At 37.2% G+C, this 16,293-nt stretch overlaps 2 protein-coding genes across 2 annotated transcripts; both read right to left on the bottom strand.

Moving 5' to 3' along the window:
- Positions 1 to 5,661: 5,661 nt before the first annotated feature.
- Positions 5,662 to 7,799, bottom strand: LOC106313214 (chromo domain-containing protein LHP1-like). Its single transcript, XM_013750971.1, has 6 exons — positions 7,329 to 7,799; positions 7,100 to 7,125; positions 6,917 to 7,003; positions 6,128 to 6,832; positions 5,996 to 6,056; positions 5,662 to 5,892 (listed from the first exon to the last, which is right to left on the bottom strand). Exons 1-6 carry the CDS (start codon positions 7,635 to 7,637, stop codon positions 5,845 to 5,847), a joined length of 1,236 nt encoding a protein of 411 aa, XP_013606425.1. The 5' UTR covers positions 7,638 to 7,799; the 3' UTR covers positions 5,662 to 5,844.
- Positions 7,800 to 10,296: 2,497 nt separating this feature from the next.
- LOC106313682 (protein TRANSPARENT TESTA 12-like) lies at positions 10,297 to 15,166 on the bottom strand. Its single transcript, XM_013751568.1, has 10 exons — positions 14,961 to 15,166; positions 14,156 to 14,440; positions 12,567 to 13,108; positions 12,393 to 12,479; positions 12,255 to 12,311; positions 11,923 to 12,161; positions 11,678 to 11,796; positions 11,410 to 11,440; positions 10,676 to 10,731; positions 10,297 to 10,590 (listed from the first exon to the last, which is right to left on the bottom strand). The coding sequence occupies exons 2-10, from the start codon at positions 14,420 to 14,422 to the stop codon at positions 10,495 to 10,497; spliced, it is 1,494 nt and encodes a 497-aa protein (XP_013607022.1). The 5' UTR covers positions 14,423 to 14,440; positions 14,961 to 15,166; the 3' UTR covers positions 10,297 to 10,494.
- Positions 15,167 to 16,293: the final 1,127 nt, after the last annotated feature.

The raw sequence follows: 16,293 nt of genomic DNA, 5'->3' as shown, positions 1-16,293 counted from the left end.
CCAAAGTGAGCTTGTTTTAAGTCTCTAGCTTGACTTTGTGTGCTTGCTAATCATAAGTATCAAAAGGTTGAGGCAATGCACCTTTGGTCCTTCTCCTACAAGAACAAGGAACCAAGTATGCAAAGGAACACACTACTGTCCATAGAAAATAGACAGATTTTTTCTCAAAGAGCTTCACTAAAGATGTGACATGAATTATTAAATGCTCCTTGAGGTTCAGATGGTCATGAGAATCAAATGCATATGGTGGAAACACACAGTCAACTACAGGCTCAAACAAGGGTTTAACAAAGTAGTCAACTCTATCTCCATCAATCAAGTAATACACAATGCTCACATTCTCATGATAATTTTTGACAAGGGAGTTTTCTATCCTAAGCAAGAGCATATCCACATCAAGTTCATCCCCTAAATCAGCAAGTTCAAGAAGAGGTCTAGGTTCATTAAGCATCAAAAACTCATACTCAAGATCAATTGAAGCACAAAGATAGTTCTTGTCAAAACAAACTTCAAATCTATACTAAAACACCTTAGATCTAGCTTAATCACCCTAATCTACCTTAACCCATGAATCCAAAATATGTCTACTCAATAATCTCCATGAGAAACCTTAAACTCATGTAAGGATCAATGCTAATCATGTTAATGAGCAAGAGAAACACAATTATTATAAGATGAAGTAGTTCCTTAGATTATAGAAAGATTCAAGCTTTTACAAGTTTAGACAAAGTCTTGAGAGAAAAATGAGATAAAACTAGGGGTTTGGAAGCTAAAACTATTTATAAGAGGTCTAAACTCGTCCTGGTTTAGTTGAATTAAACCGGGTCAAACCGGATTAAACCGGTCAACAGCTCAAAATCTCGACCGCGAGCGGGTTCTTTCTCCCGCTCCAGCAAGCCGCTACCAAGCTCGCAGCGGTTACCTTTGACCGCTGTATCATGTCGATATCAAACAGGGAGGTGATATAGAGCGAGCGGCCAAGCAACAGCCCTCACCTAGCCGTCGTGGCACTTCTTCGTCTTGGCCAAGCTCATGGTGGTGGTTCAGTTTGTGCTCCAGCCAGCAGCACCGGACTCGCCCTCTGCAACTCTGTCGAGGCTGAGCTTCAGATCGAGAAGCTCGACAGCTCCTCTGCCATGGTCGTCGCGTCTGTCTCGGCTACGAACCTCACCGTGACCAAGCTTTCTCAACAGCCATTGATGAACCTCGAGCTCAGGAGCGATCTTCAACCAATCCCGAGGCTGCGCCGCCGGAATACCTCGTCGGAGTCATCCTCGTCGTCAATTCACTCCTCGCCGAGCTCCATCGTCGTGGACATCTTCAGATCGTGAAGCTTGAGAGCTCCAATGGTGATTTTTGCCCTTTTTGCACATATGGCCCTTAGACTTTTGGATATTTAACTTTTCGACCCCAAAACTATCAAATGTGCAGAAAGGTCCACCCGAGTCAACCCCAAAGCTTTTGATTGTGCAATCTAACCCAAGGGAATGTTCTGAAACTGCAACCTTGGTCCCTGAACTTTGGATAACTTCATATTTGACCCCAGACTTCCATAGTGTGCAGCTTAGCCCTTGAATTTCGCCCCAAACTTCCAAATATGCATTCCAACCCCTATGATATGCAAATGAGTATGCAAATGCAACACAAAGACCTAAATGCAACCTAAAATGATCATAATAAGCTAAAATATGAATCTAAAACTTATAAAAATCATGAGATATCAGATAGCTCTAAACCGATAAGCGTGAGACCTTACAGGTATCCTCACGCACACAAGGAAGTGATGGAGAGAATGGTTAAAGAGATGTTAGAGGAAGGGTTGATAAGACCGAGCCAGAGTCCGTATTCAAGTCCGGTTCTGTTGGTTAAGAAGAAAGATAATTCACATCGATTCTGTGTGGATTATCGTGCATTGAACCATGCTACAGTTCCTGACAAGTACCCAATCCCAATGATTGATCAATTGTTGGATGAATTACATGGAGCTAAGATCTTTTCAAAGTTGGATTTGCGGGCTGGGTATCATCAGATACAAATGCAAGAAGAAGATATTGCGAAGACTGCATTTCGTACGCATGATGGTCATTTTGAGTTTTTAGCGATGCCTTTCGGTCTCACTAATGCTCCGGGCACATTCCAAGCCTTGATGAATGATCTTTTCAGACAATATTTGCGGAAGTTTGTGCTGGTATTTTTTGATGATATCCTCATTTACAGCAAAACAGTGGAGGATCACGTGAAGCATTTGGAGCTGTTTCGGATATTTTCGTGGAGCAGCGTCTGTTTGCGAACAGGAAGAAGTGTGCGTTTGCACAAGAGAAAGTGGAGTATTTGGGACATGTGATTACAAGCAAGGGTGTTTCAACTGATCCTCAAAAGGTGATAGCAGTGAAACAATGGCATAATCCAAAGTCGGTCAAAGAGTTGCGAGGATTTTTGGGTCTCACTGGCTATTACAGAAAGTTTGTTCAGAGCTATGGATCGATTGCTAAGCCGTTGACAGAATTACTGAAGAAGGAGCAGTTTTTATGGTCAGAATTTTCTCAACGGGCGTTTGATAAGTTGAAGCAGGCAATGATCTCGGCTCCTGTATTGGCACTTCCGAATTTCAATAAGCTGTTCATCGTCGAGTCAGATGCCTCAGGCATTGGGTTGGGAGCAGTTCTTATGTAGGATCAACATCCAATAGCGTATTTCAGCAGGGGATTAACTCATAAGGAACAGCATAAGCCAATTTATGAAAGAGAACTAATGGCAATTGTGATGGCCATTCAAAAGTGGAAACATTATCTCTTGGGTAGAAGATTCATTGTGAGGACTGATCAACAGAGCCTAAAATACTTGTTGGAGCAGCGAGAGATAATGCTTGACTATCAGCGTTGGCTTACGAGAATCTTGGGGTATGAGTTTGACATTGAGTATAAGGTTGGCAGTGAGAATAAGGTGGCAGATGGGTTATCTAGGATTGATCACACTGATGAGGGAAGACTGGCTCTGGACTTGCTAGCACTAACGGTTCCTTCTACTTTGGAATTGCAAGATTTGTATAAAGAAATTGAGAAGGATGAGACTATTCAGAAGTTGATAAGGAGATTCAAGAATGAAGAACAAATGAAAGCGGGGTTTACGTTGGTCAATGAGCGTTTGTTCTTTAAAAACAAACTCGTCATTCCTGCCAATTCCAGGTACATTCAGTTGATTTTGCAAGAATGTCATGACAGTGTCATGGGCGGCATGCTGGGGTTTTGCGAACATTACAACGGGTTCGGGACCTGTTTTACTGGCCGAAAATGCGTAAGAGAGTGCAGGAGTATGCAGCGGCTTGTAGTGTGTGCCAAACGTATAAATCTTCAACTTTTTCTCCTGCTGGGCTATTGCAGCCAATTGAGTTACCCGTGCAGATTTGGGAGGATGTGGCGATGGACTTCATTGAAGGATTATCTACTTCACAAGGGGTTAATGTGATTCTTGTGGTAGTAGACAGGCTCAGCAAGTATGGCCATTTCTTGACATTACGCCATCCTTTCACCACTGTGGACGTGGCAAACAACTTTACTCAAGAGATTATTCGATTACATGGCTATCCTAAGTCCATTATTTCGGATCGCGACAGAATCTTTCTCAGCAAATTTTGGAAGGAGTGTTTCAGGTTATCGGGAACTAAGCTGCGTTTCAGTACAGCGTTTCATCCGCAGTCAGATGGACAGTCTGAGGTCTTGAATAGATGTTTGGAGACTTATTTGCGTTGCTTTGCTTCCACACATCCTAAGACATGGGCAAATTTTTTGACTTGGGCGGAGCTGTGGTATAATACGGCGTATCACACGGAATTAAAGTGTACCCCTTTCAAGCTTGTTTATGGTCGCGATCCTCCTCACTTGCTTTCAAATGAATCAGGATCGACTGTAAATTTTGAAGTGGAGTCGGCGTTCAAGGAAAGAGATAGAATGTTGGGGTCGATTAAGGACAATCTCTTACGGGCACAAGAGCTGATGAAGAACAACGCTGACAAGCATCGTCGTGATTTGGAGTTTGAGGTAGGCACTTCAGTTTATCTGAAACTGCGGCCGTATCGACAACATTCTGTTGCTCGTCGTGTGTTTCAGAAGTTAGCTGCGAGGTACTACGGTCCATTTGAGGTGATTGGGCGAGTTGGGCAGGTAGCTTACCGTCTGAAGTTACCTGAATCATCTCGCATTCACCCGGTCTTTCACATATCACAGCTTAAACCGGTGATTGGGAGTACGACAGCAGTTTCGGAGTTACCTTCTCGGTTGGATGATAATGGTGAGTTGGTTATTGAACCAGAGGAGATTCAGGATACTCGTTATGATGAAGAGGGTCACTTGGAAGTGTTGATCAAATGGCGTAATCTTCCGGATCATGAGATGTCTTGGTTGAAAGCTAGAGAGGTGAAACATCAGTTTCCAACTTTTTTCACTTGAGGACAAGCTGAAACTCGTGAACGGAGGTATTGATATGCTACAGAGAGTGTATGTGAGGAAGAGAAGAGAAAGGGAGAACAGAGGAGAGGAGGAAGAACAGAGTGTTGGCCGTTAGAGTTTGATGACGTGGATTTATTCTGTTACGAGTACTAGAGAATAAGGAGATTGTACTTGGGCCTTAAGATATAAAAGGACCCAAGTGAGAGAGGATAACAGTCAGTTAGAGAGTCTTGGGCTTGCCCTTGATTGAAGAGGATTGTAACTGGCGTAGCACTTCGGCTTGTGAAGTCTAAGAGGAGCGGTTGGGTGGATCTTAATCAATAAACATCATAGTTCTAACATAGAGAGAGTATCTCATGCTTCTTCAAGCATCGTTGTTTGCGCAAGCTTGTAGCGAGCAACTGTTACAAACTGGATCAAGAGGCACAGAGTCTCATTCACCGTAACGTGCAGCTAGACTCAGCAAGACCAGAACACTTGTACTTTCCTGGAAGAGATGTGCCATCTTGCTTCAGTCACCAAACCATGGGACCTTCGCTAAGAATACACGTGCCTCAGAGTCAATCATCATCTGATATTCTGGGATTTTCCACCTGCATCATGATTGGAGGCAATGGGCAGTGCTCCATGAACGATGTCAAGATACGTTGTTCTTGTATTTTAAAAGGAGTTGATGCTAAATAGCTGGTTGTTATGGATGAGCTATGGTATCCTGATCCAAAAGCTTTCGCAAACATGACTTTTGGATCAGATCACCTTCTCTTGTTCAGCAGAACTTGCATGTCCATGGGAGCTTACAACGAATTCTTCTTTCAGTTTTCAATCGAGAACACAAAAAGAGATTCTTCTAACCCCCTTGTAGAGGTTAAAAAATGTGGGGGTGCACCTCATTACGTTTAAAGACATGTTACAAGAGCATGATAGCAGCTCATCCTCACTACTGTTCTCTGAGAACATTTACAGTCCTGATTTGGAGTTTTCAGAAGCATTCGATGACGCAAGAGTTCCGAAAAGAAGACTACACGAGGCACATTACTTGTAAAGAAGCAACCAAATCCCAAGAGGATCAAGTTTCTTCCTGTTTCTTCAGCTCGAAAGCGATATTCCAAATTACATCAACCCAAGGTTACACCAGAGTGAAAGTTGTTTATTTGTTATAACTTTGTAAACACAAGTATATATCGATTTGATCTTATATATTTTGATAGCATCAAAGCGTCATGAATTTTGATCTTTGAACAAGCAAAGCTTTAACATAATAAATCTCCACCAAACTAAAAAGCAAATACAAACCTGAAACCTCCCAGGGAATACAACTTTGCCACTACATCAACTCTACACTAGACAAAACTTAAAATCTTTCTCTCTCTACCTACAAGTCCTGTATACAAACAAATTCTTATCTTTCGGGATTGTACTTGAGATGTTGCTCGTAGAATTCAATCAGCTGGCGTCAACAACAAAAAAAACACAAAACAGACGAAGCTTTTAGAATCTTCCTAATGAGTAAAAAAACGCACAAGAAAAGAGCTATGAAAATATTAAATTACCAGAAGAGGATTGTGAGCCTTGAGGAATCTGTTGTCAACCATCACTTCCTCCCCATCAGACCTATGAGTAGTAGCAGCCAAAGTAAGTAAAATTCAAATGTGAAGATTGACCACAAGAGTGAAGAGACAAACCTCAGAGCCAAAAAGGTCACCAACACGTCTTGTACATTGTTCGTCACAGACGAAGAAAACTTCACCGGTTTGAGGATCTTCGCAATATCCAGCTCCTCCACCTTGCTTTTCTGAGAGAGATTGTTATTCTCCAACACACCAGGATACTCGTTCCCTATCCTCGCGACTCCACCAAAAGAGTCTAACGTAGCCAACTCTTGCGTCACATTCTGATCATTAGTAGCTGTTGTTGTGTGGTTGTTGTTGTTGTTACTTGTGGATGCGTCTTGTTTGAATCTTTTCACAGAACCAGACTTCCTCCGCTTAGCACCTATGAACTGACTGTTCTTAGGATAAACCTTGAGAAGCCCATTTGGTCTAACATTATCAACGCCTCCTGGTCCCCTCAGCTCGCTAAGGGTTGGATCGTAATCTTTCTCCTCTCCAACCATCCCAACACTCCTCCTGCTGTTAGCTTCAACTTGGTTGGCTGCTGCATAAGCAGTTTCCCCATCTCCTGAACCGCAGAGGTCGTTAAGTGGACCACGAATGTTAGGAAGGCTGGAGTTATTAAGAGATGTGAAAGAGTCTGATCTCTCAGAAGCATCATGTGATGTAGTAGATATTAAACGTTGCTGCTTCTTCTTCAACTGAGTATTAGAATTAGAACCTCCATGATGTTTGCGCTTCCTTCCTGGCTTCCTTCCAGGCTTCCCTGGCTTCAAACTTTGAAAACAAAGAAAGCAATTTTCATATAACTTTGAAACAAACCAATCGAAAAAAGAATGATAAAATTAAGATGCAATTTACCTTCCTTCGAATGCATCTATAACATCAGCGATAGACTGGAGATTCTCTTTAGGCTCCCATGTGTTGGCAGTTTCTGGCCATCCACGCCTTACACAACAACCAGAGTTTTTAAAAACTTATGTCAATGGAAAAAAAAGCATATGTTTTGATCAAGAAACTGAGTGTAGGTTTGAAAGAACTCACCATTTAATTAGATACTGGACCTTTCCCTACAATCAAACCCATAAAACAGATAAGAACATATTAAACATTAAAGCAAGCACTGAATTAGATTCTGCTTAATTATAAAGGAGATTTCTTTCCCTCATAGAATTCAATGTTCTGCTAAGTTAGTTAGGTTTCTTACAAATGAATAAAAGAGACAACTTTGTAAGGAACAAACAATGTAATGGAAAAAAAAAAAGGAGCTTACTTTACGAACTCTCTTGCGACGAATAGCTTCGATTTCGAAAAACCCTTCATCAAGCTTTGGCCTTTCCTCTTTCCCTCCTCCTCCGTCTTCTTCATCCTCTTCGTCTTCGTCGTCTTCTTCTTCCTCGTCCTCCGTACGCCTATCATCACCCATCTCGCGGAGAACTGAATCTGCACCTCCGCCGTCGTCACTGCCAAACCCACCGTCTCCACTTCTTTTCCCGCTTCCTCCGGCTGTTTCCACCGCCGTCTCCGCCTCACCAGCGTCGTTCACCACCTGGGGTTTCTTCTTAACACCTGCCCCTTTCATTATCTGAGTATCCGAGCTCAATCTTTTAATCGTGTCCTCCTCTTCTTCTGCGAGATCAAAGAAGGAGAAGGAAAGATTGAAACTTTCCCAAAATTTTGAGGTTTTATTTTTGGAGGAAGAAGACCAGACCCGTGTGACCTGAATGAAGACCAGCTTTCTCCTTTTTTATTGTCCTTTTTTTTTGGTTATATCTCGATAAAACATCAAGTTAAAGAGATAATTATAACAAAGTTATACAAAAATAATAAATACTGTTCAGTTGAAATTTTTTTTATTAATGACATGATGATGTTAATCCAGGCAGTATTTCAGAGGTGTTTTAATTATAAACTCGAACCGATCCGGATCCGAAAAAAACTAACGCAATTCGCGTCGTAAATTTACAAGTACCTATTGTGTCTAAATGTCAAAGATCCGAAAGACTCGACTCGAGAGGAACCGGCCCAAACCCGACCCAAAAATCCGAACTCCAAAACCTATTTAAGAATGTCAAAATAAATCAAAATTTATAAACTAATCCAGCTCGGCTCGAATTTTTACGAGTACGAGTGATGTTTTCTAAATTTATTTAACGATCGAAACTTGATTTAACTTGTGAATTATATTAGTTTATGAATTTGATCTTTTTAGAGTTACATTCACATAATAGTCTGTACATATACATATACGCTAGGTTTTTTTTGAGTCATGATTAACGGGCGCTGATATCAATGACATAGCGTAAAGCATCCTTCCCAACGGAAATCGAACTAGGGGTGCAATAGAACTATTCCAAGCACTAAACCATTAGCTCCAACTTACCGTCGGTATGCTAGGTTTTTCCAATGTTGGTTTTATATTTTTGTATAAGCATGTGTAGCGTCTACTCACGAGATTACATGGTTCGTTCATTACGATGCTATGTTTTTCTTATCTTCCAAGTTGTTTCATTACTATATTTCTGTTCACTGGTTACCACCATTTTGTACATAAACATCTTTGTTAAACTGCGCGAACATGAGAGAGTATGTTCTTCAGTACCATAATGCGAGAAAGATTATGGATTTGCTTGATAAAGGGGAAAAGGTAATTAAAAAAGGAATGGAACAATATTTTCTTTTACTATATAAAGATATATTTGTAATTCTCATGCATATGTTTTTGAAAACATTGAAGTTGATTGGTAACATCTATTACTACAACACTTTCCTCACGCCTGCAACCATCTTCAAGCTCGACAGGGACATCCGCAAGACCGCAACATCATCACCTCCTGTCGACATAAACAAAGCTTCCACAACTTAATGACGGTATGGAATTATGGATTAGATGATCCCAATCTTCTTCTTCCACCTATCTACGTACTGCTTCTCTTGTTTTTTTCTTCTTGTTTTTTTTGGCAGAAAAAAATAGTTCTACCTCTTTGCTTTGTAAAATTAAACTTTTCATTTTTAAATGATATTTACATTTAGCAGCCAAAAAAATTATTACTGCATCGATAAGAAAATTTATAATGAAACGTTGAGGTCATATTAGTCTGAGAGCTGTGTAGCCATCATGTTTCAGAGTTGGACTAATCATTGTAAATCTTGAGATTTTCGACGCTTAGAAACTAAGGTGGATACATTGTCTTATAAATTTTGATATAGAACAAATAATTCTGAAACTTTGTTTTAATATTGTATATTACACGGGAAAAGACAACAAATAAAACATACTGCAATTAAAATCTGTGGGTGGTATTGGAGGATGCTGCATGCCATTGATTTCATTATCTTTATTTTCATGATTTATAGCTTTGTATCTCTCTTATACAAAGAAAATTAATAACCACATGTGATAAGGATTGGATTCTTGTCAGTGTATTCGACGATCAAGATAGCTAGCGATTTGCTGTTTCTCATTGAGCATTTGTGTCCGAACGATGGAGATTCTTGATGATTAGCTCGAGATTTTCCCTCAACATAATTAATTTGAGCTAATAATCATATGTTTTGTCTTTGTGATTTGCAAAAGGATACGAATGTCATGAAAGTGCTTCCTCGTGATTTTGGATATACAGTTTCATTAGGTTAATTGTTATTATAGGATTCACACTCGTGTTTTAATTTAACAATGGCGCTTCTTTTAAAGTTGTTTGTACAATTTCAAATGGGGATGAAAGAAGAAAACATGTAAGCTTACTAAAAATTTAGCTTTGATTTGACATAAACAAATGAGTTTCTTATCAAATGGTAAGGTACTGAACTTCTTGTAAACTTTGAAATATAGTATATAAGAGTTCTTTTCAAAACCCATGATTACAAGTACTCAAACAATTCAAATTTTCCACAATCAAAATACATATATATCCAATCAAAACTCAAAGTATATTAAAACAAAACAGCTAAAAAGATAGCTTTTGCTCAAAAAACAAGAAAAAAGATATCCAAGAGCACCATTAACGCACCCCAAATGGGGTGCTTAATTTTTTTTTTTTTTCTTCTGATTTTAAAAAAGAAAAAATTAAAAACAAACCAATCGCGAGCCGCCACGTATCAGTGGGGCCCGTGAAACAGTGCTAGCACCGGTGTTTAATTAAACAGAATAAACACAGGTGCTTAGTTTTTGTGTGGGTCCCACCCGCTATTATATTAATTTTTTTGCTAAGCACTCCCCCTCTAAGCACCCCTATTAATCATGCTCTAAGAAATCTGAACCTTATTAACCTCTTTTTCAAAGTTATGAGAGTTGCACTAACCTAATAATGCAATCTCAACAAAGGTATTTTGTTTTCTTACGCGAATGCAAGAAATTACAGAACACCGTAAATATTATATTTCAAACGATAAAAAGAATATTGTAAAACTTCTTAAATGATTTAAATATATATGTATAATCACTTTCTCTCTTCATCTCTCGTCGTGATAGTACTCGGTTCTACAGAAGGTGACTTTAGAGTCCAGGTTTTCATACGCTCGTTCGTCTTCTTAACCTGTAATTAGGTCAAATTCAACTTTTAATATATTGAGTTTGTGCTCAATCGAATTAATTAAGGAGTAAAAGACAAAGTAAATTACCTCCATTTCCCAATCAGTTTTGTAAATAACATAAGACAATATCAACGTTTGCATACCAACTAGGGGTGGGCGTTCGGGTACCCATTCGGGTTCGGTTCGGGTCTATTCGGGTTTCGGGTTTTCGGGTTCAAAGATTTCAGCCCCATTCGGGTATTTCTAAATTTCGGTTCGGGTTCGGTTCGGATCTTTGCGGGTTCGGTTCGGGTTCGGATAACCCATTTAAATTATTTTAAAATTTTTAAAATTCATTATATACTTTAAATTTCTCAAAATCTATAAACAAAACAATATATTACATATAAATTTGAATAGCATATGTCAGAGTACCTAAAATTAACATATAAATTGGTTTGGTTTGAATATTTGGATTGAGAATCAATAAGTATTGTTGGTGTTTTGAGTATACTTTAGCTATTTTAGCCATGTTACTTTTGACTATTTGTATATATTTATAAGTATTTTGGATAAGTTAAAAGTATCTTATATATTTTGATGTTCTTAATATATATTAAATCTAAAAATAATTAATATATATAGGTATATAAATCAATTTCGGATATAATCGGGTACCCGAAATATTTCGGTTCGGATCGGGTTCGGTTTCGGTTCTCTAAATACCAAATTTTTGAACCCATTCGGATATTTAATCAATTTCGGTTCGGATTCGATACTACTTTTTCGGATCGGGTTCGGTTCGGTTTTTCGGATCCGGGTTTTTTGCCCAGCCCTAATACCAACTCCAACCAGCATTCCTGACCACAGTCCCTGCAATTAAACGAATACAATATTGGTTAATTAGAATATAAATAGTTTTTATAATGATTATAAACTAATAATAATTGACATATAAATTCTTTTAAGAAATTTTTTCCCTTTCCAACTACACTTTGATACAAAAAAAAATATTCATAGTAAAATAGTTTTTTAGTTGAATAAATTTAACATTCATTAAAAAAAAAACTAATAACTAGTGAAACCATGTAAGAGTTTAGAGTTACGGACCTTAACACCAAAACGGAAAATGTTGATAAGGATGAACCCAAAGGGAATACCAACTCCATAATAAGTTCCTAAGTTCACAAATGCTACCACACTCTGCATCCCTGCTCCAATAGCTACTCCTGTTTATATTCAAAAGTATTTTTTGTGGTTAGAATAGAACTTTTAGTTATACTTATACCTTATATTAATATATATATATATATATATATATATATATAATAAAAGGGTTTTGAGTATTTACTAACCAGAGAGAATGGGTTGGACGATGTTTAAGAGTATGGATAGGCTAAGGACGATGGAGAGATCAGCGACTGCGTCTGAAACTTGGTGGCTATCGGAGAACAAATACGAAATCTGACCACCAAATGCTAAGCACAGAATAGAACATAACACACCAATCACCGCTGATACCACAAGCACCACTTTTATCGAGAATCTCACTCCGTCGGCATCTCCTTTTCCCAATTCGTTTGCTACTCGTACGCTACATTGATTAATAGATTGCAACATATAATATAGTATTAACAAATAAATCTAATACAAAATATCTTAAAATTAGTGTAGATAGTTTACATACCATGCTGCACCCAACAAGCCTAAGCTTATGTTCATCTCCCAAGTGTATATATATTGGCTGTAAAATGGATTGAGGATGTAGTTTTTAAATGGTATAATAACATTAGATATTTAATTTCGTGAGGATTGTAAGTAATACCATATGGAAAATGCAGAAATTGCAATATTGGCATCCTCTGTATATCCAGACATTAAGACAATGATGCTCATATACCAATACTCTAAGCTGTCCAAAGCAAAAAAATAAAAATAAATAAATATAACACAAGAAGAGTCATTAGTCATCATGTTTTACCCTGAAAAAAAAACTTACCAAAGCATGAATCCAGAGGAAATGGATAACTTGAGCATTGGGAAAAGATCAACAAAAGCAGCAGTGCTGAAGCCTGTCCAAGTATGCGGGCACCACCCTCCAAACACGTACACAAACTCGGCTATTACCACTGTCCACGAGCTTATATTAAGTCCTAGAAGCGCACCATGGATTCCCATTCCCATCACGCTCACGCACCACCACGTGGCCACAATGTCCACAACCAAGGCTACGGTCGAGAGAACGCCTATGATGGCGTTCTTCATCTGCGCTTGGAGATACATTTGGATTGTCATGGTGAAAACGATGCTGTATAGATAAGGAATGACCCAAGGGTAGATCTCGTCTACGGTCTTGGTGATCTCAATGTTTTGGCCAAGTAACCGAAGAATAGGACCCGCGAAGATGATGAAAGGGACAAAGAGAGTGGCTGTAAAGGTGTCTACTATCCAAGAACGTTGTAGATATATCCCCATCATGTGGTATTGTTGTGCTCCGTATGCTTGTCCACATAGCGTCTCCGTCGCACTCGACATACCGGCCTAACACAAAAAAAAAAACCATTTTTTATACACACATGCGTTTCAATCATACAATATTGTTTCCATCATAACGATACTCATTCGTTGTTTATTTTTTTATTTTTGGTTTTGCAATAAACGATGTGAAATAGATGTTTAATCTTTTTCCCGTTTACTATATATTAGAACATTTAAGAGTTATTCTTGGGTTACCAACCAATAGAAAATTGTCATTTTAAATCTAGTATCTTTTAATTAAGGAAACCAAATAACTTGCAAATTATATTATTTTTTCAAAATAAAATTTAAAAATAAATAAAAATAATATATAAAAAACGAATTCAAAAAAAAAAAATGTTGTCAACAAAACACTAAACCCTAAGCTCTAATACTAAACCCTAAACTCAAATACTAAACCCTAAATTTTTGGGTAAACCCTAAATCCCTGGGTAAACCCCTAAACCCTTGGAAAAACACTAAACATGTTGTCAACAAAACACTAAACCCTAAGCTCTAATACTAAACCCTAAACTCAAATACTAAACCCTAAATTTTTGGGTAAACCCTAAATCCCTGGGTAAACCCCTAAACCCTTGGAAAAACACTAAACATTTGGATAAATTCTAAATTATAAATCTTAAACCCTAAACTCTAAATCTTAAAAATAAATATTTTTTTTAAATAATATTTTTTTAGAACTATTGTTATTTTTATTTATTTAATTTTTTATTTTTTATTTTAAAAGCATAATATAATTTGGCAAGTTATTTTGTTTCCTTAATTAAAATATACTAGATCTAAAATAACAACTTTCTATTGGTTGGTGAACCTAAAGGTTCACAAGAAAAAGTCTTAATTCCTACCTTCAAATCAACCACCACGTTTTAGTTTAGTGTTTTCACAAAAGTATTTTTTTCCTTACTTTTCTTTGTGTTATGCATGTTTCCGTTTACAATTATTTTTATAATGAGAAATGTTTGTACTATTCTAACATATGATGATATATACTAGAGATGTCGATATGTCGTCACCTGGATTTAAACCGATCATGGACTGTAAGGTGCTTACCATAACACCATAGATGAAACGAATGAAAGTGCTCTGAATGAGAGCATAAGCAGCAAGACCCGTTTCACTGGAGTGGCCAATGAAGGCTTGAGCTACCACTATGCAACCAAACGACATCACTCTGAACAAAGTTGATGGTAAAGCTATTCTCCACATCTTTCTTACTTCACTCCAAATCTTCTTTCTCAAGTAGAGACTCTCTCTCCTCTGTTCTGTCTCTGACGCATTTAGCAGTCTCTCTTCCATTTCTCCGCCACCTCTACTCATTTCCCCCCTCTTTAATTTCTATGAACAAAAATTAAACATTATACTAATTACTTATATAGACATGTCACAAAGATAAATTAACCTCCAATCAAAACTTCATATTGGTTTTAGAAAAAATTGTTTAACACAGCTATGCAAATGCGACAGCGATTAGAGAACTACGAGCATGCACAATGGGAGAGTAGTTCCATGAGTTTCTTAGAAACAATATAATAAAAAAAAAACATAAATTGAAGAAAAAGAAAAGAGAAGAATATGATCGATTTTTCTATGAGAGACTTTCAGCAAACATGTCATTTTCTTGATGGTCAATATTTTTCAATGCTAAACTATATTTTGAGAAACTCCATTAAAAACTAATCGACTATGACGGCCTAAATATATCTAATTCTCAAAAACTTCTTTTTTTCATTTCTTGATATAGGGTTTTCTTCCCCATATTCATCATTAGATATCTATATATATATAAATGTGTATGTATATACATCTTTGTAGTATACTCTACAAGATTTTAAAAGGTATGGAGTGATTTACTTACCTGTCGAACTTGGTTCAAGTGGAAAGAGTCGGAGAAACCAAGAATAACAACAGCAACAAAATTATTTTCTGAGAACGGAGAGCGAAATTATGTATTACCGAGAAAAATCAAAGAAGAAGAAGAGAGGCAAGAGGAAATTAAGTGTGATCTTCTTCTCTCCCTCTCTCTCTCTCACTCTGGAAAATTGTTGTGAGACTATACTAAAATGCGTAGCTATATATAGTGAAAGACCGAGAAAAGAGAGAGTAGATTTATACGACGTGTATATACAGACACTAAAAATGCATGTCTTCTGATGTGAAAACGTTAGGGAAAGGCTGTCGTTTTGTGCCAGGACAACAATAATGTGAAATTTTAGAAACCAAGTTTTGATTCTAATTTATGTTGATTTTTTTCTGTGGTCTGTTACTGTTAAACCACTAAATTGTTTTTTTTTTGTTTATTACGAATGGATCAAATCTCATATGATACTTACATTTCATTTATGACAATATAACATACATTGTTATCTCAACTACAAAGATTCAAAATAAATGGTTACATTGCGCTATGTTTCTGATGAACAACTTTACTCTTAACATACATACAAACTAAAAACTCTGCTGCATATAGATTTTCATTAATCTACAATAATTTATGTTCTTTGACATTGGAAATCTATTAATATAAAGAATAGTTATGTGAATGGATTTTTGTTTTGTTGTTGATTTCCAAATAACAAACGTCTTTAAAAAATAACACACACACTGACACACACATATATATATAAAACCTTTTAAAAGATCAAAAGTATATGACATAGACTCCAGGAGAGCCAATTGATGTAGCGGAAACTTTATAGGATAGAACTAGAGATCCGTTGATTCTGAGAATACCCGAAAAACTAGAATAACACAAAGATCTTATTTAGTCTAAGAATATCAAAGATCATTGTCTTCTTAAATTCGTTGAGATCACCAATGATCTAGCCGAAAACAAGGATTAAAGAGAAATCTCTTAACTTTTATTAATAAACTCATAAACTGAATACAAACTTAAGCCTAGACGGCTATATATAAAAACATCATAAAACCTAAAATAATAAAGATAATTATCTAAATAAGTAATAAATTAAATAATAAATACTTAGAAATATCCCAAATATTTATCTGCATCATTCTCTCCGGGTTGAAGAGGATTCCTCGAATCTTAACCGTGGTCTTCGATCCCCAAACCTTGACCATGACACACATATTTTTCTTTTTCCATGGCCTTCCATCGATAATATCCATCAAATAAATAATATAATTCTTTTGCACCATCAATTTGATCTTCACATCTACCATAGCAAAGC

The sequence above is a fragment of the Brassica oleracea genome, chromosome C9 (genome assembly GCF_000695525.1).
Source record: "Brassica oleracea var. oleracea cultivar TO1000 chromosome C9, BOL, whole genome shotgun sequence".
Lineage (NCBI taxonomy): Eukaryota > Viridiplantae > Streptophyta > Magnoliopsida > Brassicales > Brassicaceae > Brassica > Brassica oleracea.
This window is presented reverse-complemented; position numbering and strand designations above follow the sequence as displayed.

What these genes read in the sequence shown, in the direction of transcription:
- LOC106313682 (XM_013751568.1), bottom strand. Translation starts at nt 14,422, where the DNA reads ATGAGTAGAGGTGGCGGAGAAATGGAAGAGAGACTGCTAAATGCGTCA. An exon ending in TCCTCTGGATTCATGCTTTG is followed by an intron (nt 12,480 to 12,566) that starts GTAAGTTTTTTT and finishes TGCTTTGGACAG; the next exon opens with CTTAGAGTATTGGTATATGA. An exon ending in AGGAATGCTGGTTGGAGTTG is followed by an intron (nt 10,732 to 11,409) that starts GTATTAGGGCTG and finishes CACCCCTAGTTG; the next exon opens with GTATGCAAACGTTGATATTG.
- LOC106313214 (XM_013750971.1), bottom strand. Translation starts at nt 7,637, where the DNA reads ATGAAAGGGGCAGGTGTTAAGAAGAAACCCCAGGTGGTGAACGACGCT. An exon ending in GTCGCAAGAGAGTTCGTAAA is followed by an intron (nt 7,126 to 7,328) that starts GTAAGCTCCTTT and finishes GTTTGATTGTAG; the next exon opens with GGAAAGGTCCAGTATCTAAT. An exon ending in ATAGATGCATTCGAAGGAAG is followed by an intron (nt 6,833 to 6,916) that starts GTAAATTGCATC and finishes TTGTTTTCAAAG; the next exon opens with TTTGAAGCCAGGGAAGCCTG.